General features: G+C 52.8%; 9 protein-coding genes across 9 annotated transcripts; 6 read left to right on the forward strand and 3 right to left on the reverse strand.

Annotated features, from left to right (window-relative positions):
• Window positions 1-1,166: 1,166 nt before the first annotated feature.
• Window positions 1,167-3,954, forward strand: VTN49DRAFT_816 (uncharacterized protein; the record flags this gene model as incomplete). The annotated part of the gene is made up of 7 exons (XM_069416479.1): window positions 1,167-1,194; window positions 1,245-1,636; window positions 1,684-1,836; window positions 1,894-2,515; window positions 2,567-3,279; window positions 3,334-3,888; window positions 3,940-3,954. The coding sequence occupies 7 exons, from the start codon at window positions 1,167-1,169 to the stop codon at window positions 3,952-3,954; spliced, it is 2,478 nt and encodes an 825-aa protein (XP_069271176.1).
• Window positions 3,955-4,083: 129 nt separating this feature from the next.
• Window positions 4,084-4,690, reverse strand: VTN49DRAFT_817 (uncharacterized protein; the record flags this gene model as incomplete). The annotated part of the gene is made up of 2 exons (XM_069416480.1): window positions 4,084-4,183; window positions 4,560-4,690. 2 exons carry the CDS (start codon window positions 4,688-4,690, stop codon window positions 4,084-4,086), a joined length of 231 nt encoding a protein of 76 aa, XP_069271177.1.
• Window positions 4,691-7,340: 2,650 nt separating this feature from the next.
• VTN49DRAFT_818 (uncharacterized protein) lies at window positions 7,341-9,010 on the reverse strand (the record flags this gene model as incomplete). Its single annotated transcript, XM_069416481.1, has 5 exons — window positions 7,341-7,371; window positions 7,451-8,463; window positions 8,512-8,632; window positions 8,683-8,692; window positions 8,752-9,010. The coding sequence occupies 5 exons, from the start codon at window positions 9,008-9,010 to the stop codon at window positions 7,341-7,343; spliced, it is 1,434 nt and encodes a 477-aa protein (XP_069271178.1).
• Window positions 9,011-9,320: 310 nt separating this feature from the next.
• VTN49DRAFT_819 (uncharacterized protein) lies at window positions 9,321-10,164 on the forward strand (the record flags this gene model as incomplete). The annotated part of the gene is made up of 3 exons (XM_069416482.1): window positions 9,321-9,416; window positions 9,499-9,980; window positions 10,038-10,164. The coding sequence occupies 3 exons, from the start codon at window positions 9,321-9,323 to the stop codon at window positions 10,162-10,164; spliced, it is 705 nt and encodes a 234-aa protein (XP_069271179.1).
• A 257-nt stretch (window positions 10,165-10,421) lies between these two features.
• Window positions 10,422-16,582, reverse strand: VTN49DRAFT_820 (uncharacterized protein; the record flags this gene model as incomplete). The annotated part of the gene is made up of 5 exons (XM_069416484.1): window positions 10,422-10,749; window positions 10,814-12,230; window positions 12,286-14,588; window positions 14,641-14,825; window positions 14,876-16,582. 5 exons carry the CDS (start codon window positions 16,580-16,582, stop codon window positions 10,422-10,424), a joined length of 5,940 nt encoding a protein of 1,979 aa, XP_069271180.1.
• Window positions 16,583-17,111: 529 nt separating this feature from the next.
• VTN49DRAFT_821 (uncharacterized protein) lies at window positions 17,112-18,731 on the forward strand (the record flags this gene model as incomplete). The annotated part of the gene is made up of 4 exons (XM_069416485.1): window positions 17,112-17,197; window positions 17,264-17,319; window positions 17,385-17,608; window positions 17,664-18,731. 4 exons carry the CDS (start codon window positions 17,112-17,114, stop codon window positions 18,729-18,731), a joined length of 1,434 nt encoding a protein of 477 aa, XP_069271181.1.
• Window positions 18,732-19,518: 787 nt separating this feature from the next.
• Window positions 19,519-20,071, forward strand: VTN49DRAFT_822 (uncharacterized protein; the record flags this gene model as incomplete). The annotated part of the gene is made up of 2 exons (XM_069416486.1): window positions 19,519-19,961; window positions 20,035-20,071. The coding sequence occupies 2 exons, from the start codon at window positions 19,519-19,521 to the stop codon at window positions 20,069-20,071; spliced, it is 480 nt and encodes a 159-aa protein (XP_069271182.1).
• A 481-nt stretch (window positions 20,072-20,552) lies between these two features.
• Window positions 20,553-21,473, forward strand: VTN49DRAFT_823 (uncharacterized protein; the record flags this gene model as incomplete). Its single annotated transcript, XM_069416487.1, has 4 exons — window positions 20,553-20,555; window positions 20,605-20,704; window positions 20,756-20,937; window positions 20,997-21,473. The coding sequence occupies 4 exons, from the start codon at window positions 20,553-20,555 to the stop codon at window positions 21,471-21,473; spliced, it is 762 nt and encodes a 253-aa protein (XP_069271183.1).
• Window positions 21,474-21,941: 468 nt separating this feature from the next.
• VTN49DRAFT_824 (uncharacterized protein) lies at window positions 21,942-23,179 on the forward strand (the record flags this gene model as incomplete). Its single annotated transcript, XM_069416488.1, has 5 exons — window positions 21,942-22,007; window positions 22,063-22,180; window positions 22,230-22,379; window positions 22,436-22,530; window positions 22,586-23,179. 5 exons carry the CDS (start codon window positions 21,942-21,944, stop codon window positions 23,177-23,179), a joined length of 1,023 nt encoding a protein of 340 aa, XP_069271184.1.
• Between the last annotated feature and the right edge of the window lie 1,290 nt (window positions 23,180-24,469).

Consider the following 24,469-nt stretch of genomic DNA (forward strand, 5'->3'; position numbering starts at 1 on the left):
GGTGATGCAAACAACTAGGATTATATGCAGGGATACCTCACCTTTCATAGCCATATACGGTGGGGTCAGGAATTAAAGGGTCCTCCGCTGTGGTCTTGCGGATATTGATGCGGGATGAGAGATTGTTTTGCGAGACCGTGCGCCGGGACAGTTCGACATTCTTGTCATCAATATCTAATGACCCGTTAATACGCCCGAAGCAGAGAAATTGCTTGGGTAGACCTGCCTGTGGCGATGAATTTCCACCGCGGACGGAGACTGCATCCCAGCAATGGGTAGATGGCACAACAGCCAGTGCCTCTGTTGGATTCCTCGTCAATACCCAAAATCGAGGACGATAAAAAAGGTTGTGCGCACATATCCAGGCCCACAACGGGCCTCTCGGAATCGTATTCATCCGAGAATTTCCTTCCCGTCGTGTCGAGCAGGTCTTGTAGCCATAGGATATAATTCAACCTGACCATTCAGCAAAAGATACCTCCATGCCGGAGCGATGCTCACCTATTAGGAACCTATTTTCTCGTCAGCAGATACCATTCGGCTGATTTTGAGAGTCATCCTCACCGGTGGGCACAGCCGATCAGGTGGAAGATCGACCGTGAGTTTGAAGTCGCGAGCCAAGAGGCTCGTCGTCAATTGACTTTGGGATCAGCAACGAAGCAGCCATGGCGAGAGACAGATGGTATGCCTACCGAACCGCTGCTGGGTCGCTGAAATCCAGCTGCCCATTCTCTTTAAGGCTGATCTTCTCTCAGCCCTGGTCCAACCTCGGTACCGAGGACATGGTATGTGGACTCACTACTTGGCAAACTCTGGCGATTGCAGCGCCAGCGCCTTGAAATCCACCTCGTCTCGATACAGATTTCGTGACGACTTCATTTCGCTATCTGACACACGATTGTTCCGATCGATGAGTGCGGATTGGATTGTTCAGTCTTGGGCTGATGTCATTGGTCTCATGAAGTACCCTAGGTCTTCCGTCTTGGGCGTCGCACTATTTAGGTCCCGCACTAAAGACGCGGCTCCATCGACGCTGCGACGGTAAACAAATGATCGGCTAATCCCCAGCTTTAAATACGTAGACATACCCGTTAGCGGTGTGGAAAAATCTATTGCTCGAATTATACCCGCATTCGATTGTGTAAAGGTTCAGTAGTACATTCACAATGGACGCGATCAGAGAGAAACTCGAAGGTCCGCTTATCGGAACCCCGCATCGCAGCGACCATACTGACGACAACCAGACACCAGCATTGGAGAGACATTCGCACATGTCAAGCACAGTCTCGGCAAATTGGGCAATTATTTCAACCCCAATCACCGCCATGACGAGCCGCATGAGCAGTCTACGGACCGGAAACGAACGGCAATTGCCGAATCCCACCGATACAAATCGTTTGCACCCCAGCGCTCTGGCAACAAAGTCAAGTGGTATGTCGATGGGCGCGATTATTTCTGGGCGGTGTCCGAGGCCCTAGATCGCGCAAAGGAAACAATCTACATCGCCGATTGGTGGCTGTCTCCTGAGCTGTTTCTGCGGCGCCCGCCGGCACGCAACCAGGAATGGCGGTTGGATCAAATCCTCAAGCGACGCGCGGAGGCTGGGGTGAAGATCTACGTCGCTGTCTACAAGGAGGTGTGTTTTCAATGAAGGGTGGCTCGAATACTACCTGACCGATGCAGGTTACCCAAGCATTGACATGCAATTCCGCGCATACCAAACATGCTTTGATGAACCTCTGCCCGGAAGGCTCACCAGGCCATGGCAATATCCATGTGATCCGGCACCCGGATCATAATCCTTTTGAGAATTTGGCGGATGTAACCTTGTACTGGGTTAGTCGACTCCGGCAAAGAACGAAGCCCACGTACCAGTGCTAAGAATTGAGCCAGGCGCACCATGAAAAGTTCATCGTCATCGACTACGAAATCGCCTTCATTGGCGGTCTCGACCTCTGTTTCGGTCGGTACGACATTCATGAACATCCACTGGCAGATGCGCACCCTGGAGACCTGGATGAAGACGTCTGGCCCGGGCAGGACTTCAACAACAGCCGGATCATGGATTTCAAGAACGTCGACGACTGGCTGAACAATGAACTTAGCAAGACCGAGTACGCCCGCATGCCCTGGCATGATGTCGCCGTCGGCCTGATGGGACCTTGCGTCTACGACATTGCCGAGCATTTTGTCTTGCGGTGGAACTGCATCAAGCGAGACAAGTACAAGCGCGAAGAAAACGTGGATTGGCTTCTGTTGGAAGGCCGGACTGGCGAAGACGAGGACTTGATCGGCGTGCAGCGTCCAGACTATCCCGCCGGGGACTACATCCAACACCCGCTATCGCCGCTTGACACGAAACCGCTAGACCACCAGGGCACAGTCCATGGGCAACTGGTTCGCAGCAGTGCGGATTGGAGCAGCGGGATCTTGACGGAATGCAGCATTCAGAACGCATACAGTGAGATCATTCGCAATGCGCAGCACTACGTGTACATGGAAAACCAGTTTTTCAGTAAGTAGCTCATCAGCAACTGATATTCCTCTCCTTCTCTAACCATTACAGTTACCGCCACTGGGGACCAGCAGGATCCTGTGCATAACCAAATTGGGCGGGCGATCGTGGATGCTGTTGTGCGCGCTGCCCGGGAAGGCCGCAAGTTCCGTATTATCGTCATCATCCCGGCGATTCCGGGATTCGCCGGAGACCTGCGAGATGATGCCGCGAAGGGCACTCGCGCGATCATGGATTACCAGTACAGGTCGATCCTGCGGGGAGAGCACTCGATCTTTGAGCAGATCTCGGCCCAGGGGGTCAATCCGCGCGACTACATCTTCTTCTTCAACCTCCGGTCCTACGACCGCATCAACAAAACTGCTGCGCTCGTTGAGCAGGAGGAGAGAGCCGGCGTTCGGTACAATGACCTGCAGCGGGCGCTGGCGGAGAAGGTGATGAGCGAGGGTGTTCACCCGTCTATTGGGGACGACGGGGAAGAAGGAGAAAAATCGTATGAGGCGGGCGAAGGGGAGAGAGAAAAGTACCTTGAGCGCTGGCGAAAGTTCGAGGAATACCGCGACCGTGAGAGACAACTTGTTAGCAGCGACTCGATCGCCAAGGACGCCATGTTGAGCGGGGTAAAGGTGTCGGAGGAGCCGTGGGAGGATGACCCCGAGACAGAGAAGGAAAACTTTGTGCAGGAGGAACTGTATGTGCACTCGAAGCTCCTCATTGCCGATGACCGGATTGTGATTTGCGGGAGTGCCAACCTTAACGATCGGGTGCGTATTCGTCCTTCCCCTCTTTCTCGTCCTTTCAGCTAACCGCAGATCCAGTCGCAACTCGGCGACCACGACAGCGAGCTCGCCATCGTGTTGGAGGACCGGGACATGGTGGACAGCACCATGGACGGGGAGCCGTACCGGGCGGCACGGTTTGCGGCAACGTTGCGGCGGCACCTCTGGCGGGAGCACCTCGGCCTTCTGCCGCCGCAAGGCGTCGACGCAAGCGATGACCCGAACGCACGACCGCCAGACGTGTGCGGCAACGTGGAGGACGACCCGTACAGTGAGGAGGCCCGCCTGGTGGAGGACCCGCTGAGCGACGAGCTCTGGTCTCAGTGGACGACGCAAGCGACCACTAACACCGATATCTTCCGCGAGCTATTCCGGGCGGATCCGGACGACAACATCAAGACGTTTGAGGATTACGACAAGTTCACGCCGCGCGAGGGCCGTCTGCAGGGACATATCCATGACCCATACCGCCCTGTAGAAGACGTGCGGCGGAAGCTGGACGAGATCAGGGGCCACTTGGTGTGGATGCCTTTGGAGTTCCTCCGGGAGGCAGAAATGGCGGAACCGGGTCTAACAGTGAACGGGCTCACTGAGGTAATGTCTCTTGGTCAGGGTTAGATTTTACACGTGCTAACTTGAGAACAGAGCATCTATACCTGATTTATACTTGATTTAGGTTGTACCTGATGTTGAAGGATGTCCAAAACATGTTGAAATCGTGTATTTGAAAACTCCACCAATGAAACAAAATGCTACTAACTAGACATTAAAGTTCAAGCTCTTCATACTCTAATCTTGTCCATAACCCATCCCAACCAGTCGCCTCCACTGCACCGAGAAGAGAATGCCAATTCCCGAGACAGAACAAACCGCCTCCCAAACAAAGACCCTACAATGCCAACCTCCCCACCAGCATAGCCACCACACCGCCAAATGCAAAAAAGGCAACAAAATTAAAAAAAAAAAAAAGTTTAGATCGAATCCAAGTGCAAGGACCCGGCGCTGGGAATGCGGCCCGCAGCAAGAAATTGGACTTGCGTCCAGAATACCGGGTCACCGTCTAACATGCAAAGTACCCATTTTATTGGCCCACTTGTGGAAAAAGAACAAGGAACGCCCAAAGTCATGCAATCTATGCCTTTTGTGCACCGTCAGTGATTTTCTGTGGAACAGATAGACCGACCGGACGTGGAAAACGTACCGTGGATGAAAGTTAGGGTTGGTGAGTTTAACCTTTGCGCTCCTTGCAAGGATTGCAGCGGTACCATCCGCAGAGCACGCATTGCCAGATGGCGACAAAGGGACCAGAGTTGCAGTCGGTGCAGCGCCAGACGAGGATGTTGCCGTTGGTCGCCTGGACGGTCTTGAACTCGTGTGAGCAAGATGGGTTTGCCATTTTGTCGTATGAGTATGGTATGGTCGATTCCGTTGTTTTCTCGGGAGGGAATATGTTAACTTGGATGCTGAAAGGAAGTGAAGGAGGAAGTGCTCTTGATGAGATTCACTGGATTGTATCCATCGATGACTGAGTGGCCAAGCGACTGGCCGATGGAGTGAATATATAGCACTCGGTCGACACCGAGCAAACCCAGTCCCGTCACCGACAATCGCTCCGTCACACCCACAGTCTCGGACAGTCCGTCAAACGATGCAGTTGTGGTTCGAACGAAACGGGAACTGGAGAAGAGGAAGAAAAAGAAAAGAAGAGATCCAGCCTGAGACGGTCAACCGTCGATAACTGAAGAAAAATACAGGTCCAAATATTCAGTCCGAGACGCAGTGAGGTGCCGAGACCGTAGGTCCATGTCAATTTGTCTTTCCGCGAGGGTTAGTTATCATGACTGAGGGACCCCTACATGTGAGGTTCTGTTTTCTTCTTCCTGTGCACTGACAAGAAGATGGGGACCGGAAGAAAACAGGGTACCACTCATCGATGGAGTCGAGCAAGTATCCCTTGTTTTTCCTTCTTCTGCATCACAATGGCAGTGCCCGAGTTTATAATTTTGCTAAAAACTCTCCATGCGATGGACCGATAGCAAGTGACGCGTTATGTATAGAGTACCGGCTCGTAGTACCTCGGAAGACACCCCCGTCCAACATAAATACGAAGCCGCGCTCAAGGTACCTCGTTCTGTAGCGAGTTTAGGTTACGATTGTTTTTTTTTTTTTTTTTTCAGCGGGGAGTTTGCTCGCGGCTCTAAACTCTTTTTTTCCTCCCAAAATGTATCAGACTGCTCGCTCCCGACAGGTCAAATTGCGACCCTTAACCATTTTTATGAACCCAGGTTCCAGGCCCCGGTGGAGTCGATTAGCTTAGCTTAGCGCCTTTCCAGAGCTGTGGTAACTTTCTGCCCTCTTGATGGGTTCTTTCCATTTTCCCCTCTCCTGGGATGCTCCTTCCTATTCAAAGGCGATAGGGAGTTTTCATCCAAAAAGAGAAACCATGACCCTCATTCGTCCTTCCTGTCTTTGTTTGTACTAGAATCGGAATGACGCAGTTCTTAGGAATAGAAGGATCCATGTACCACCACCACAACCGCTGCTCGTAGATTAAGTTTTCTGTTTCTTCTCCTCCTATACCCCCCTCCCTTCCCCCTAGATCGCCCACTTCCCAGTATGTCATCGCACATCAAGATAATCAAATATCCTGGCACTCGTGAAGAAACGATCGACACGCCAATGCATCCCGCGTACGTTCAGCCCCAGTCAGGTGATTGTTTAAAGTTCGCGACTGACCAGTCTAGTTGCACACATGGGATACTTGCTGGAACCCAGCGATGCTTCTAATGCTGCACGTCGACAGGGACGATCGGTCCGAGTGGGGATGCGGCGTCTTATTGGTGAACGTGCTAAAGGTTCGCTCTGGCTCGAGTATCCACTTGGTGAGGCTTGTGGTGGGAAGGTGGAAAATGAACCCATCTTCGTCGCTCGAGCTATCAACGCGCCGTTGAAAATTGGCTTCTTGTCCCCCATTTGCGTCTGTGCCAACGGAAAACTGAAACACCGTTGCTTCTGCTTTGGTCCAGGAATTGGTTCTAGACCGAGATCCAGAACATGATGCAATCAATTATCCCCTTCGTCAGAACGGCGAGCGAAACTGAGAGCCCCTCGGAGTTACTTATCTGACTGACAGAAATTCTGATAGTTAACCTAGTCTAAAACCGATTCCTGGTTCGCAGCACGGACCATCTGGATCATCAATCCATGATCCACCCAGACGAATCGGGGGAAGACCATTGGGTTCCGAACAGGGAACTGCTGAGAGACTTAGCCCCGTCTGTACGGCCGTTGATTGGCGATGGGAAAAGCCGGGCGTTCCCGGAAAGCAGCTGGAAACGGGTTCGCGCTTGACTCTCGCAGCACTTGAGGTAAGGATGGAAGAGGCTCAGCTCAAATCTCGAGCTAGTTTTGATTTAACTCTACAACAAGAGTAACTTCGTACTCGTAAGTACTCCGCTGATCATCATGGCTTGTCGTATCGCCGTTCGGCTGGCTACTTGCTGGCTGATCCCATTGCAGCGGTTGGCAAAACTAAGGTTGGAGTTTGGGCTGACTATGATTTGATGTGTTTGAAATGCAGCGCACAATATCGTGAGACTTCCAGTGCATGCATAAAAAGTATACAGTACGTGATAAAAAGAGTCAACATTTACTTTGTGCACATCACCCAATGCGCACTTGTCCGAGTGTTCTCTTGCATCACTTCCACCGCCCTGGGAAAAACTCCCCAAGTCCGAAAGCAATGCCTTCAATCCTCGTGTGGCTGAGCGAATCCAAGTCTCGTACTGTGACGATCCCTGGACCGCAGCCGTTTGCTCTACCAACGCTCCGTTAAGAACACTCCGACTAGAATTCTGTCCGGGAATGCTCTTGCAGGTCCCTAAGTGGACCTGCGCCGTTGGGTTCAAAATTTTTACGATTTCCAATTGCGATATCAACTGGACGATCGGATTTTACATCCTCAAAGTCATAACAGTGTATATTCCGTATATACCCGTTGAACGCTTTTTTTTTGTTTTTGTTTCGTCACGTATGTAGTCATACATTTAGTCCACGAGCTGAAACAGCGCCGAAATACTGTACCCAGTCAGCACAAACGCAGTTCCCGGACAAGTGAAGGAAAAAAAAAAAAAAAAAAAAAAAAAGGGACCCATACCTCTCCCCGTAGTGATGCCGCCGGATGCTCTCCGACAGCAATGTCGACACATCGATCAGGACCAACTTCTTGGACTGTCGGATCTTCTCGATCGGGATCGGGAACGAATTGGTTACCACAATATGGTCAATCGCGTCGCACGCCTCCATCTGCTCTAAAGAGTCGTCGCCAAACAGGCCGTGCGTCGCCATGCAGTACACCTTCTTGGCACCGCCCTTCTTGACCACTGTTTCCGCCGCTGCGATCCATGATCCGCACCGGTCGATCATGTCGTCGACAATGAACACGGTCTTATCCCGTACGTCACCAACCAGGGTGATCGTCTTCTCACCGTCGTCGCTCCGCTGGGCTTGCGTATCGTCGTCGTCCGACTCCTCTGCATCGTACGACCCGCCCTGGCCCTGCGGTACCGACGACCCGACCGACAGGATCGGCGAAGCCAGCGGATCAACCGCCACCGCATCCTTGTCGGACCCAGGGCCTGGTATCGGCGTTGCCACTTGCGACAAGCTGACGGGGTAGTCGTCGTCCACCAGGTGCCCCTGCACCAGACGACCTGTGATCACATCCCGCGCCCGCTCGTCGGTGGTGTAATCCTCCGCCTCGATCTCCGATGGCCGTCGAGCCGCCGCCGATGGGGTCCCTGGACGCAACGAGTCCCCGTTGGCAAGAAAGCTTCCAACGACAGCGCTCTCGGACTGCTCCACCCGTTGCTGTTGATCACCATCATCTGAGTCCCGTGACCGGCCACCATTCTCGATGCTTTCAAAGAAAATGGTGCTATCGCTCATCGTGACTTGGACCTTTGGCCGCCGGCGGTCTGTCGTGACAATTCCAAAATTTAGCTTCAACGTGTCTGCCAACGAGGTTACGCGTTTCGTTCCGCCGGCGTTCTTGCTCACAACGACCGCTTCTCGCCAATTGGGAACGTTGATTTTGATCCACCGAGCTATCAGAGGTTCCGCGAACAGATTATCAACCGGCTTTCCGAAGAACCCTTGCATTTGAGAGGCCTGCGACGTCAGACAGAGGAATCCCTAGCGGGCGGGAAGGTCACCTACATGGAGATCCAACGTAACAACATGGTCAACACCAGCCACTGTCAATAAATTGGCAATCATGCGGGCCGTAATAGGAGCCCGATGGCGCTTCTTTTTTGACTGACGGGAGTACGGGAAATAACTCGAGGGAATGTCAGTGACGGCGGTACCACGTAATTTCAGGAGACATACGGCATGACAGCTAGAAATCCACCTCATCAGCCTGGGGCCCACGGCAGTAATGGCAAATCAAAAACGAACCTGTAATAGATTTTGCGGAGCCACCTTTGCACGCCGATATCATAATCAACAGCTCCATCAGACTGTCATTGATCTTCCCGCTCCCACTCTGGACGATATACACGTCCTGATTCCGGACTGATTCGCCGATATTCACCAGCGTCTCACCATTGCTGAACTTGCGCAGCTCCGCGCGCGACGGGACAGTACCCAATCGCTCACAGATGGCTTCCGTGAGAGCCGGATGGGAGGTGCCGGAGAAGATCTTGACTCCTCGCATGGTGAAATTGAATCAAAGGAAAAACAAACAAAATCAGAAACTATCTCATTGGTAGCTCGACGGAGCACAACAACCGCCGAGAGAAAGGGGAACGAGACATTGTTGCGGAGTGACGAAAGCGGCAGGAAAAAAATCGAGGAAAAAAAAAAAGCGGGTGTTGAAGCGGCACGTGCGGAGATCCATAATTACATAATCAATTTCATTCCTTAATGCGGTATAGTGTCACATGCACTAACCGAATTTATACGAACCATTATCCTTATCAACGGCTTATCATGCAGGGTCGAAGATCAGATCGGCGTCAAAAGCTATGTCGAAGCAATTCCCGCCCGTTCAGGGCGGAGGGTCCCTCATGGTGGCCTGGCAGGTCAGACAAAAGAATGTCCTAGTCATTGGAGGCGGCGAGGTAGACCACCTCCCATATATCAACCTCAATCCTACATAAGCCTGAATTGAATCTGACAGTAAGAACTTGGAAAATTCTCCAGGTCGCTGCCAGCCGTATTCTCCATGCCCTCAATGCCGACGCCAACGTCACAGTTATCTGCCCTCGTTCAGGATTGAACGACGAAGTCTCCTACCGCATTTCGGAGAGTCAAGTCAAGCACATCGACCGCACCTTCGAACCGCACGACTTGGACCACGCCGACATGGTCCTCTGCGCTATCGACGATGCAGCCACTTCGACAAAGATCTCGAATTTGTGTCGTGAGCGGCGGATCCCTGTGAATATCGCAGATGTCCCCGCGGAGTGCGATTTTTTCTTTGGCAGTGTGCACCGCGACGGGCCGTTGCAGGTTATGGTTAGCACAAATGGAAATGGCCCGAAGATGGCGAGTATTGTTAGGAAACAGATTGCGGAGGCGTTGCCCGAGAGGACGGGTGAGGCAGTGGAAAAGGTAGGTACGTTGAGGAGGAAGTTGAGGGAGGTGGCGCCCGATGCCGCCGAGGGTGCAAAGAGGATGAGGTGGTAGGTTTATGTATCTCCAGGGGATAGATGTGGATGAATTGCTGATGATTCGGCTAGGATTTCGAAAGTTTGCGACTCTTGGACTCTTAAGGACCTCGTCGACATGACGGAGGAGGATATGGATATCCTGCTCAAAGATTACTATGGAACAGGACAGGTGCCGAGCCTGGAGCAAATCCGCTGAAAGGCCTCGTCATGAGGAGAGATCATGGCATATCGTTACACTCTTGGCTAGCTGTACCTGCCAGTTGCTCGTATACAACTGTGGAGTTTCGACTGTCTACATGAGATACATACAAAAGAAATACATCGATGTAACTAAACAAAATGAAAACGCCGGTCCAGGAATGCAGCAAGAAAACGAATGAGAAAAGAATACTCCTAACACAAGTAGAAAAACAACACACGAAAGGAAAGACAAAGGCAACCAGAGGAAAGAATTCACCGACCACGGCTATGCCGCCTGTCGGAGTGAATAGATGACGCCGTATCCTGCGGCGACGTAGGTGGAAGGGTAAGACCCAGCTTGACTTCGCCGACACGCCGGAGTAGGGACTGGAGCGCAAGACGGATCTCCGAGTTGAGATCCCGATTCAGCAAGTCCACGGCCAACGGGTAGAAAGTCGGGACATGCTCCGCGAAGCTCTCCTGCGGGAAGTTTGTGTAGCCCTCGATCACGTCGACGACCACAGGTCGCCATGCGGCGATATTGCGCTGCTGCGTATCTTCGTCCAGGCGGACGTAGCTTCGGATAATGTCTGCGCAGAGTCTGTGAATTTGTTAGTCTAGCTGTACAGTCTGGTTGCATGTACTGAGGGAAAAATGGTACGTACGGAATCAAAGCCGCTTCGGTCTCCGCCCGGCTGTTCCTTCTCTCCTCTCGATCGTCGTGGTACATGCGGAACAGGATGTTGACATAAGTGGCTGCGCTGCCGCTCTCTTGCTTGAGCAAGTTCGGTGGCTGCTTCATGAATCCTTGCCGCCAGAGTCGCATGCGCAAGTTCTTGTCCTCGTTGAACTTCTTGGCGAACTGGTAGCTCTTCTTCAACAAGCCCATCAACCGCAACAGCTCATGACTGGGAATCTCCGCGTACACGTTGTCGTTCGAGAACAGCTCGTGAACCGTCTCAATCATCAGCAATTGTAGGACGCAGTTCGTGATGATACGGTTGAAGAACCGCCGTCGCGCCACAGTCACTGCAGCTGGTTGCTGCACCTCGGCCTGCTGCGGTCGGTAATCCTCCAGTTCCTGTCCTGGTGTGGCCAGTGACTCCGACCGTGGTGGCATCTCTCCTTCCTGTTGAGCCCCATTGACTCTGTCAGATGCCGATTTGGACTCAGGCTTTCCTTCTGAGGCTTCCTTGGACGCATCATCGCTGCTCGTGGCTTCCCCATTCGATTTGGCGTTATTTTCACTTGACGTCTTGAGGGGCATGGCCGCAGCAGTGAAGAGTTCGTATGCCGTTGTCCGGGTGAACAATTCCACAAATGCGCCCACGATCTTCGACCAGTGTTCGTCCGAGAACTTGGTCACGTTCTGTAGAATGAGCTGCTGCAAGCAATTGCTTCCAATGCGCGCGATTGTGTCGTTCTCTTGGCAGATACAGAGAGTCAACAACTCCAGAAAGCGGTCAAGCATGTAATGCAGCGCTTCAAAGTAGTGCGTAAAGAGCGTGATCATGTTCCGCAGAGCCTGGATCATCGTCGTAGACAGCCAGACCGAGAGCTCCTCGTGGTTCGGAACCTTGGACATCTCGCTCTTGGACTGCAAGACAACGAAGATTGGGTACAGAAGTTGCCTCCAGAGCACATCCCAGAACTCCGTCGGGAAGTCACCGCCGTACCGAATCAGAGTCTCGAAGAGGTAGTTCAATGCCCTAGAGCGGACTTCGAGGTCATCCCCGGTCATCAAGACATCCTGGAACGCTATCAACACCGGGTACCAGAACTGCTCCTCCGGGCTCTGTCGGTTCAACTGATGAGTGAGATTCGATCCCTGGTCCTCAGCCGGCACGTCCTCAGTAGGGGTGCGCTTCTGCGAGAGTGGACATTCTGGTGTCTTCAACATTTTCGTGATGGAAGACTTGAGCGTTTCAATTGCCTGCAGCGACTTCTTCTGGAATTTGGTATTCTTGGAAAACTCCGTGAGACACACGACCATATCCGGGAAGGCTCCTTGGCTGATGACGACGCCAAATCGGGTGTTGTAAATCTGAGTGACGTGCTCGAAAGCCATGTTAACAATGCCCTCTGTATGCAGTCAGAACCAAGCCAGCTTTAACTCCCGAGCGAAGACCATGCTTACCGTAAGGTTCCCGGGCTGCAACTGTGAAGACCCCAAACATGGTCTTCCAACCAGACCGGATGTTATCTCCACGGGCCTGGATCATTTGTATCAGACACCGAAGAACCATGTCCTTGACTGCGACAGCGTTGCTGTTCGCCATGATGTGCTCAAATGGCTTCAAAAAGTCCTTTTGGAATTTGAAACCAGGCAGCTCTTCGATTTCCATGAATCGCATCGACAGTTGCCGAAGGGAGTCCAAGGCAAAGAACACCACGGCCGTGTTGGATTGGCATCCGACTTGGTTAAAATGCTGGCCGAGGACCTCCCAAATCTTGGACCACTCGATTCGCACACGCGTCATGTTGTAGTAGCTGACTTCTACGACTTTTTGGAGACTGTACATGCGTGGCGATTCGCTCTGACCTGACGACTGGATCTCCTGCCAGCTCACCTCGCTGAGCGCTCGGACAAAGTCCACAATCGCGTCCTGGGTCAGGTTGGCCGTATTGCTGAAGATACGGTCAACGCCATGCACGATCTCCGCGGAGCGGCTCTCCAGCGCGACCTCCGGTCGGAACATTGTCCCATTGGCGGTGCGAGGACGAGGTCTTCGGGCGGTTTGCATCGACCTCTTCGGGGCTTCATTGGAGGATGGTGTAACGATCCGTGCACGCGACACATCGGGAAGGGCGCCTTCATCGACACCATCGCTCAGCAACTGAAACCGATCTAGCTGGCTGACACAGGTCAGGATCTCCCTCCATGACTCTCGGAGACGATTTCCTTCCGAGACAGCCACTTCGAGCAGAACCTTAGTTGCTTCAACGTTCTTCGTCGTCATTTCTCGCAGATTACCGAGGTTAGTGAACTTGGCCAGAGCAGTGACGAAGGCCACCCGAGGTGTCTCCAGGTCAAAGGAACAAGAAATGCGGATGGCCAGTCGGAAACCGTCCATGCAGAGCTTGACCGTGTCCGAGAACTGGGAATCCTGCGCCGAAGCCGAAAGGGCAGACAGGAAGGACATCCAGGTGACATTAAACATGGACCCAACATGCCGCACCGAGGTCGCTGGAATGAACTTCGACAGGGCCTCCCGCACCGCCGTCTTGCGCTGAGCGCGAATAAGGCTCCTATACAACTGTTCTGTTTTATTGGCCATTTCTTCCGACGCCTGCGCGTATCTCTCGCCTTGAAGATCCCGGCCCACCACCGAGAACACTTGGCCAGCCCTGGATGCGAATCCGGACGGCGTAGGAGGAGGAAGAAGTCCCATGTGTGCAGCATGCTCGCGTTCAGTGTCAAGAACAATCTCATTTTGTGCGATGTCGTCGTAGATAGCTCCGAGATACTCGTCAGGGAGGTCCTGGTTGTCGTTGATTCCCCGATTGTTCTTGATGAAATCCTCCTTTGACATCCGTTGACCCTTCAGCTTCGCACTGTGCTGATCTGTATTCAGCATAATGACCGAATACGCCAGAACGTAAGCAGTATCTGCATTGGCGAAGCTGTTCGGATTGCCTGCGACGTATCGCTCGGCGAACTTAAGCATAAATCGATCAATCTTCTGTGCTTCACCAGGCAAGCGGAAGTTTTGCAAGAACATTCGGAGGGCATCCACGAAGCGACGCTTCGAAAAGTCCATCATGTCCACAAAGGCATGCATGATGGCAACATTCTCCGGCTCGCCCTCTCCAAGGTACTCTCCTATCATGGCTTTGTCCAGTCGGTCGTTATTGCGCAGCAAAAAGGTAGCGATATCTTTTGGAGAATCGGACCGAATGAAACCTTCCTTTAGCAGCATTTGGATTCCGCGCTTTGGTTTGAAGTTGAACTGTTGGATAGCGTTGCTCAACGCCGTCTTCCGCTGCTTGACTTTTTCAATCTCATTCGGATCATCCTCGGGCACCGGCGTTGACCGACCAGTTCCCGTCTCGGACGTATCCAAACGAGGTGAGGGAGCGGTACCCGTAACAGAGAGGGTGTCGAGCGATTGTCGGACGTCGCTAGACTTTAGTGACAAGTCTTCCCGCGTTCCGTTGGCCGAGTTTGGCGCTCGCTGGGTTGACCACTGGTCCAGTGACCGGAGTATTTCTACGAGACATTCCAAGCTTCGCTGCTTCATAGTGAACTCATGCGGTACACTTTGCTGCGAAGTGGGGACATGGTTGGCAAGGCTTGCAGTGGTTAAGCTGGGGAGCAGAGCGCCACGCTGGTGCCAGTCTGCTCCACTTGACTTGGACTGCTGCTCCTGGAACGATTGTAGCTGAGCTTGTGTGATGGAGGTGGGAACAGACGCAAATCGGGATAGTTGTTCAATAATTCTACGGCTGTGTCAACAAGATTTCCTGTCGTTGGTATTGATATCGAACATACCCTTGAAAGATGTTCTCCAGCGCAGTCCTGTCGCAGTCGTAGTTGAGATAGATTTCCACGAGTGCCTGAGGATCGGCAGAAAGTCTGCTCAGCACTTCCATGAAATACTGCTTTTGAAAAGCGGGAGACGTCCGCCGCTCGAGGATGGCGAGGTATATCTCCTTTAAGAACACCTCCAGCTCTTTCTGTAATTACGGTTAGCTCGTTCACAAGCAAGCTGTCCTAGGATACAAACCTTCAACATGACTCTCATGTGCTTGAGCATCAGCCAGAAAATCTCGCAGCACACCTCGAAGACTTTCGGAACCGAGCTCGACCCATTCCGGCTGAGACTTAGGCAAAGATGAGGTCGGATGGCGTGCAGGAAGGTCATGGTTTCCGAGGAATTCGAGCTGTTCCGGATTGTCGCAGTTGGCGAAGTGAAGACGCCGATGTGGTTGTTGATTACATGATGAATCAAATGCAGCGACAACAACTTGGACCGCATGTTCTGCGACTTGAGGTCTTGCTGCTGCTCATGGGTTAGGGTTTTGTGGCTCAGTTTGCAGAGAGCTCTGAACACCAAGAAAGCATCCTTGATGTAGATCTCGTCGACCTCATCGTCGGAAACATCGAAGTCTTCGCGATCGTCAGTCGTGCTGGACATGGAGCGCGTTGGTCGGTGCGCTGGCTTCACCCGGGTGACCATGGTTGGTGCATTGTCCGTGACCATAGTGTCGTCCTTGCTTGATTCGAAGCTCTGGAGCGTAAGCTTCTCCGTGGGTTCCTTGGTAACGGGCTGGTCTGACACAGCGGGTGTAGTTTCGGTCGACCCTTCTGCTGGGGCACCATGGGACGAAGAGTCGGCCGACTCTCCAGCAGGCTGCTCATGCGGGACCTCGATGTCTTTTACACGGGCCTCCTTCATGTCAAGTCTCATGCGCACCCGGTCGAACACCGTATCCACCATCTGCGTCAGCGACCCTTGAGCAATCTGCTGGTTCTGATTCGATCTAGAGTAGATGAAGATATTGTAGATTTGGCGTACGGCTTTGAGCAAGCCTGCGCCATGGACTACAATCTTGTCGTTCAGAACCGCCGCCAGCAGCGATTTGATGATCTGCTGTTGAATCTCGACCGGGGTCGCCTCGTTTTCGAAGCAATCGCATATTGTCTCGATGGCGCGTTCGATCAAGGGCAGCTGCTCCTCATTTTCGCCGTCTTGTGATGGGGGAGGAGGACGGCTCGACGGAAAAGCAAAGTAGGAGTACGTAATCAGCTTGCCGATGCAATCTAGAGCGGTAACCTGAAGAGGGATGCTGAACGTCTTCGAGGCCAATTGCAGAGGCAGAAAGATTACTTCGGGATCAAGCGGTTGCTTGTCGGACTGTTTGATATTGTCCAGCGCGGCCTGCACCGCTTCCTCCAGCTCCTTGCTCCTCTTCGCCTCCTTCGAAGCGGCGATAGTTTCCAGTGCACTGACTACGAACACTGTGGAACTTACCGGGCCTGATCGCTGGCCCGACATTGACGTGGCGGTTGATCTCGCGTCCGACGCTGCACGGGCTGTTCTCGAGCTCTGAACGGATGCCTGCTCCGTTGTCTGTTGAGAGTCCGCAGTGCTTTCCTGGCCAGGATGACTGTCAATGACCGCGTTCGCATGTTGCTCGCTGGCAACCTCTGACTGGGCCTCTGCCTTCGAGTCCACTGGGATATCGGCGGCAGTGGCTTCGTCTGTCCCAGCATTGTCCGCTGGGGTCTGCTCCGGCGCCTCCGAAGCCTCCTGCAAACTCGCACCCTCCGCTACCTCGGTCATGGCTTCTGTCTCCATCGTGAAACTCGGCTTGTCTGCCTTCAGCGGCTGTGGGGATGCAATCTCCTGGTCATGACCGTTTGAAATCGGCGCGTCGTCCGTAGAAGTCTGGCCCGGAGCCTGAGCGGCTCCATGCTCTGTGTCCACCATTGATACGCGACTCCGGGCGTGACAATCTCGAATCTCGAGGGGCTAGCTCTAGCCAGGGAGAGTCGACATGGAAATCGATCGTTGACAGGGGGATGTTTGCACGAAATTCGGCAGGGGAAAATATGGTCGTCAATCACGGAGCACTAACAATTTGGGACCGATATCAACATGTCCTCAAAAAAAAAACCACTCGTCTCCATCTAGGGTCGCAGCCTTGCTCTTCATCGGCGCGACATACCCTGCGGCCTAAGGCCATATTTGCAGCGTGGCTTCTGCGGCAGCAAATCAAGGGAGCTTACGTAAGCACGGCTCCCAACCCGAATTGATCCGTTCGTCTCACCGGAGCTCAACAAAAATAAAAAAGCTGCTCAGCAGCAATTCTCCAACAACAAGCAGCCCTGCCGAGCCCTTTTCGTTCGGCTTTCATTGCCAGCTGTCTTGTTTTCTTCTTTTTTCCGTCGTGGGCGGAGGGATTGAGTTTGTTCGAGTTTGACAGCCTGCGGCGAGCTCGCCCTTCCCAACGGTGATAATGCGCATGCCGAACGTCATGCTCTCCAGGGGCGCCGTTTATCTGCGGCGGCCCCAGAGCTTCTATCGGTTGAAGGATGGAGCTAGGTACGAGCGCAATTGGTTCTTTCAGGATGGCCAGGTCGAGCGAATCGATGGGCTAACTGGGTGAAGCCTGCGACCGCAACTACCGGCGATTGCCGCATTCTCCCGCTTCTATGCCTCCAAGTGTACGTGCTCTATTATGCTCAATTGGATCGATTCTCGGAGTCCTGACTGTAATTTCGTCGAACAGCTTTCCCTCCTCACACCATTATCCACATGCCGGCGTTGTCACCGACAATGACATCGGGAAACATTGGCGCATGGCACAAGAAGGCGGGCGACTCCATCAGCCCCGGTGAGGTCTTGGTCGAGGTCGAGACCGACAAGGCGCAGATGGATTTTGAGTTCCAAGAAGAAGGTGTCCTGGCCAAGATCCTGAAGGAGGCCGGTGAGAAGGACGTGGCAGTTGGCAATGTATGTGGGATTTGAAGATCTCTCAATTGGGGACAAGCTCGCTAACTGGACATAGCCAATTGCAGTTTTGGTTGAAGAGGGCACGGACATTTCTGCGTTCGAGGAGTTCACTCTGGAGGATGCCGGTGGTGACAAGGCCGCTGCCGCTCCCAAGGCAGAAGAGAAGCCCGCGGCTAAGGAGGAAGCTCCCAAGGAGACGGCCCCTGAGCCGCAGGCTGAGGCCGTGGAGCCCGAAGTGACTGGCGAGCGATTGCAGCCTGCTCTGGACCGAGAGCCTCAGATCAGCCCTGCGGCGAAGGCCCTTGCGCTGGAGAAGGGCGTCCCGATCAGCGCGCTCAAGGGCACCGGACGTGGCGGACAAATCACCAAGGAGGATGTTGAGAAGTACAAGCCTACTGCTGCGGCTGGGCCGACATACGAGGACATTCCCCTGACGTCGATGCGCAAGACCATCGCCCATCGACTGAAGGAGTCGGTGCATGAGAACCCGCACTACTTCGTGTCGACTACTCTGTCCGTGACGAAGCTGCTCAAGCTCCGCCAGGCGCTCAATGCGTCGGCCGAGGGCAAGTACAAGCTGTCTGTGAACGACTTCCTGGTCAAGGCATGCGCTGTTGCTCTGCAGAAGGTTCCGGCTGTCAACTCCAGCTGGCGCGAGGAGAACGGACAGGTGGTGATCCGGCAGCACAACACTGTGGACATCAGCGTTGCTGTCGCGACTCCCGTTGGCCTGATCACTCCGGTCGTCAAGAACGTGCAAGGGCTTGGCCTGTCCTCGATTTCGAACCAAATCAAGGATCTCAGCAAGCGTGCTCGGGACAACAAGCTCAAGCCTGAGGAGTACCAGGGCGGCACATTCACGATCAGCAACATGGGCATGAACCCCGCCGTCGAGCGATTCACGGCCATCATCAACCCGCCGCAGGCCGCTATCCTGGCTGTCGGCACGACGCGGAAGGTTGCCGTCCCCGTGGAGACGGAGGAGGGCACGACCGTTGGGTGGGATGACCAGATCATTGTGACGGCTAGCTTCGACCACAAGGTCGTTGACGGTGCGGTCGGTGCCGAGTTCATCAAGGAGCTGAAGCGAGTCGTGGAGAATCCTCTGGAGCTGTTGCTGTAGTCATGGCTGGTTGATTGGACTCTGATGTATCGTATACGGGCGTAGATAGATGCCCGGCTTTTGTTCTGTGTATTAAACTACGTCTTTTTCATTTGTTTGAATGATGAAGCATTAATGCTCTATATAGATTCTACCGTCTCGGTTGTCAGTGTCATCAACGGCTGAGCACCTCTTGTCCGTATTCTGCCAACAAATCAAGGATACTTCTGTATTTCTACTGTGGCCTCAGGCACATCCGTCTCTTCCGCTTCCTTCCAGGTTTCCAGTCTAGACCAGCCTTCATCAGAGGAGTCGGGCGGATAACCTGACCCAAACTGCGGCCTCAGGCAGAAAACCTAAGCTCGGGCAGACCCACTCCCGCATGGTCCCATGGATCTATGACGTATGACCATCAACAGGGAAGAGGAAGGAAGGAACCGCATAAGAAGGGGCCCAGTCACCTCCTTCCACAACAGAAAAGTATCACCCGATCTTTTCGATTATACAGTTCATTGAATTGATCCCTCTATCACGTGAAACTTAGCTCCGGAGTCTCCCGAATTCTCTTATATTGGAGATAAGAGTCGCAAGAGTCCCGTTGGCTTTGAGTTTTAGAGATTCAAGGACACACTTGAGCATCATCATCATCATCATGTCGTACGCTTCTGCCGCAAAAAAGGGCGCGCCTCAGCCCTCGGATCAGGTAATGTTGACTCCTATCCCCATGGCGAACGATTGCTAATGCAAGCTACTCTCTAGGCGTAAGTGATCATGACAGCGGCCGGAAAAGAGCCGTTCAAGAGCATAAATGCTAACACATTCCAGCCGTGCACCTGCTCCCCGACAGGTTGAGCGGACAGACAACAACTCCTCGAATCTGGTCGATGTCGACGGCCCGCATGTCCAGTCTGTGCCTTCAGATTTTGAGTCCCAAGAGGTGAAGACGACGACACAGGCCCAGCGTCTGGAGCGGGAAGCCGCTGAACAAAGCCCGTCCGAAACGGGAGGCGGGAAGAAGGAGGACGAGAAGGAGAAAGCAAAGGCAAAGGCAAAGAGCAAAGCCTCGCGCTTGCGCAAGAATGCCGAGAACCCCGTGTACCTGGCTAACGCAGTCCTGATAACAACCCTGTCTGCTGGTTTGGGATACGGCGCTTATCAGAAACATGCTCAAGGGAAGTTGTCCTGGGAGCTTGTTGGAATTGTGTCAGGAGCATTGGGTGCGTTTGCGTTAGCAGACTATTATGTGAGCAAGTATGTGATCTCCTTGCGTTGTTCTGCTTCTTGTTTTGGAATAGAGCTGGCATGCTGATTCGGCAATGGACAGATGGTTTATCCAAAACAAGTATCCGAAGGAGGATTGAGAGTTTAACGGATTTGATCTGTTGGCCGATTGGGAGTATGGTGCTGTTTTCTCTCCTCTGTTGAAGTTGTCATAAGATGATGTACCATTATATAGTACCTTCTGAGTCATGCAAGGGATTGCAAGCGATTTAGCTTATCGACTGAATTCCAGTGCTTGGTGAGCGAGTGCACTGTAGAAGTTCGATTCGTGAGATTGAATAGTAGAGAGAACGAGTACTTAGTAGGGTTTGCCAAACGGTTTTCTGCCCACGGAATCCCAAATCGGAGAAATGGTGAGGGCTAATGCCAGTTGACCCCAAGTACCCATCCAAAGGCGGTGAACCGGTCGTCCTGACAATATGACATGTGGCCAAAGCTAACAAAAAGACGATTGGAACTTCAAATGTTTACCTCCGGTTTCTCCAACTCAGATCGACCATGACACTTCGATAGTTAAATTACTCTCCCTTGCCTGGTTTCAATTTCGGCTGCGCAGCAAAAATGGTGCGATTTTCGACCCCATGACAGCCATGACTACTAACACGCATCATAGAATTCGCTGTTCAATACAGCCCTGAAACAGTCGGCCGCTTTGCGGCGCGACCTGGACTTATTTGCCGAGTCGCCTGCCACGAGTTCTGCTGCACTGCAAGGTATGTTCCACCTGAAGCGGGATTCGAGAGCTCCAAATTGATTTGAACCAGGGCAAATATCCGCATCGTTGGCATCCTTTTCCCGCACAATCGACGACTACTCGGCTCTATCAAAGCGGGAGCTCATTCCTGAAAAGCAAGAGAAAGCCTTTGAACGGGTCAAAAATTTCCGCACAGCGCTAGCAGATTATCGACAGCAGTTTGAGCGACTACGAAAGGAGCGGGAGGAAGCGGTGCGTCACCAAACATTTTCCCTTTTCAAACTGCTCTGCTGACCTGATGGACTCTCCAGCGAGCGGCTGCTGATCGCAGCGAACTCCTTGGCCGACGGCCTCATAATGCTTCCACACCAGACCATAATGCTCCTACGCCAGAAAACCCCTACAGGGATTCCGCGCTGCCCCGAACGTCTGCCTTTTCTGGGCCCACTTCTGCCTCCGGTTCTGGGTTGGGCTACGGACCTTCGCAATCGGCCGATTACAGTCGCCAATTACACGCCATGCGTGAGGACCAATTCTACTTTAACGTGCACAATCGTCTGGATGAATTTCTGGATCGAGGTCGGAACGTGCTCGCTGATCTCGCACATCAGCGGGAGATGCTGAAGGGTACGCAACGGAGGCTCTACAGCGTCGGCAACACGCTCGGAATCAGCGGCGACATGATCCGCAAGATCGAGCGACGGGCACGGGAGGATAAATTGGTGTTCTGGGGAGGCGTGGTTGTTTTCTTCCTATTTTGCTGGCTGGTTCTCCATTTTCTGCGGTAATGATGGCGCATCGTTGTAAATGATTTGATGAGCGTTTAGTGGTGTCAGGGTCTCCAGTTGCTTCCTGAAGGCGTTCGGATGGGACGGGATTGTGCTTTTGGGTTGGGTCTGATACTGCAATCGAGGTATATAGGTCTGTATAGTTAGCGCTTGGATAAGTAGTGCTTGATTCTGCAGCTGTAAGCTTCCAATTTGGTGGAAAATAAGAGACAAGCCCATGTACCTATTTCGATTAGAACTCTAAGCACCAAGTAGTTACTATTGCGCCATTACTTAACTAATCCTTGTCGAGAAAAGACCGGAGCGCCAACTGCGGATCGGAAAAAAGGATCCACCGGCAATCGAAAGTTGGCGCCCCAACTTCCGCTGCTTTTCCTCTTCTCCAAAACAATAACATCGCTCCGTCTGTCAATTGACATCAAAATCGACAGTTAAATCGTTTCCTTTTCTTTTTCTCAAGCTTCAACCATGTTCGCTGCTCGTCAGACCTTCAATCTCCTGCAGAAGCGGACTTTCTCTGCCTCTGCTCGCCAGGTGCGTCGAAGTAGCAGACAATTTTTTTTATTGTCCCAACTAAACCCTCGCAAAGGCTTCCAAGGTTGCGGTCCTTGGTGCTTCTGGTGGCATTGGCCAGCCGCTGTCCCTTCTCCTGAAGCTGAACCCCCGTGTGACGGAGCTGGCTCTCTACGATGTCCGCGCTGCTCCAGGTAGGCTGGTCGATTGGGACGCTGGAAGTCAATCGCTAAGGCCATACAGGTGTCGCTGCTGATCTGAGCCACATCAACACCAACAGCAAGGTTGTTGGCCACGAGCCCACTCCTTCGGGCCTCCGGGCGGCTCTGGAGGGCTCTGAGATTGTTCTCATTCCGGCTGGTGTGCCCCGGAAGCCCGGCATGACCCGTGATGGTACGTAATGGAACTCCGGAGACCGTTCCGTACAGCCGACTGACCGAAAACCCTAGACCTGTTCAACACCAACGCCTCGATTGTCCGCGACCTGGCCAAGGCTGCCGCCGAGGCCTCTCCCAACGCCAACATCCTGGTCATCTCCAACCCTGTAAGGCGGTTCCTTACTTTCATCTTTGGGAAGCAGCTCGGACTAACCCGGGCAGGTCAACTCCACCGTTCCAATCGTCGCCGAGGTGTTCAAGAGCAAGGGCGTCTACAACCCGAAGCGTCTGTTCGGTGTAACGACGCTGGACGTTGTCCGCGCCTCTCGCTTCATCTCGGAGGTTAAGAAGACCGACCCGGCCAACGAGGAGGTTCCGGTTGTTGGCGGTCACTCTGGTCTCACCATTGTGCCGCTCCTGTCGCAGTCCAACCACCCCTCGATCGACGGCCAGACCCGTGATGACCTGGTGCACCGCATCCAGTTCGGCGGTGATGAGGTTGTCAAGGCCAAGGATGGTGCTGGCTCGGCGACTCTGTCGATGGCCTTTGCTGGTGCTCGCTTCGCCGAGTCGCTGCTCAAGGCCGCCCAGGGCGCCAAGGGTGTCATCGAGCCGACCTTCGTGGAGAGCCCCCTGTTCAAGGACCAGGGCGTCGACTTCTTCGCGTCGCGCGTCGAGCTGGGCCCCAATGGTGCGGAGAAGATCCTGCCTCTGGGTGAGGTGAACGAGTACGAGAAGAAGCTGCTCGAGACCGCGCTGGAGGATCTGAAGAAGAACATCAAGAAGGGCATTGACTTTGTCAAGGCGAACCCTTAATTTTCTTACTGGATATTAGACGTTAGCTTACTTCCTGGGTGTAAAAATATACGGACTTTATTAGACATCTCCGTCCATGCTAAAGTATTCTGCTCTCGTGAGAAACCGCTAGTGTTGGTGACTAGCAGCCAAGTTTAACTGGTGGTGCCTGGAATTGGATAACGGTTTCTCGGTTCAATCTCCAAATAGTAATCTGTTTCTTGATATCACTGTACAGCTTTCTGCGCGACGGCATGCCCTGCATTCAATTCATTGCAGAATAGATAGGTAGTTAACAAGACCCTCTCATCCAGAGCATTTCTAATTCCCCATCTAGATGTTCTATTTCTTTCACCTACGTGAAAATGATGCTCTATCCGAAGATGACCGCAAGATCGCCCAAGACCACCCATTGAACATGATTCTGGACGATTCGTAGCATGGTATGAGGCTATATATATATTCCACGCGCGGCCTTTGAGGAACACGTTGATGCGTTTGCCTTTTTAGCCGATCCATCACTCCACGCTTTTGCCATTTACGTAGCTTGATCAAGACAGCATGGGCTCAGATCGCTCAGGTCGTTCGGCCAATAAGTATCGCTTGGGAATCTACGAGCAGCACCGAACGGTCCATTCAAGCGACTGCTGGGATACACCACGTGGAGCTGGGCCTGGACACATTTATGAAGCGAGACGGTGATAGTCGCTCCAATACATGCCGAGAACGATGGAGAAAGTGATGGAGCTGTAGCTGGAACTGACTGCCTCTCAGCCGTCGACGAGTGATTGTCTTTAGCGGAACAACCTGCTACCTCAACAAGTTTCTGGATACCGTTGAAATGGACTCTGTGATGGAGCCCTCCTTAAAGACGATCGATATTCACGGGGATGTCGAAGGACGCTAATGGTTCACATGGGCCGGCTCTTAAGAGTTGATGAGGCTGTTGATTGCTAGATAGAGGAAGCATAATGGCTGCTTGCTGTACCGTTGTTTCTTTCTGGAGCAGACAGGCTATAGACCGCTATTAAGGATCAACCGTTGACTTATGCTCTATTTTAGCACAGTGATCCGTTCACCCTTTCACCTCTGCTTTGCGTGAGGTAGCCTTGATTGCAAATGGAAACTCATGTTCTGCGCAAATGCCGACGCTCTAAGATATCGTAGTTCAAATTTCAGGGAATGGATTTCGTGGAAGTAGTATAAAGTCTCATTAAATCCCCATCCGTCAATCGCCATCGTTCTCTATATCAACCCCATCACCATCACTATAGCAAGAACCCGAGCACTCAATCCAAAAAAAAAAAAAAA

This window comes from Thermomyces lanuginosus, assembly GCF_041956635.1.
Source record: "Thermomyces lanuginosus strain ATCC 200065 unplaced genomic scaffold VTN49scaffold_19, whole genome shotgun sequence".
In the NCBI taxonomy this organism is placed as follows: domain Eukaryota; kingdom Fungi; phylum Ascomycota; class Eurotiomycetes; order Eurotiales; family Trichocomaceae; genus Thermomyces; species Thermomyces lanuginosus.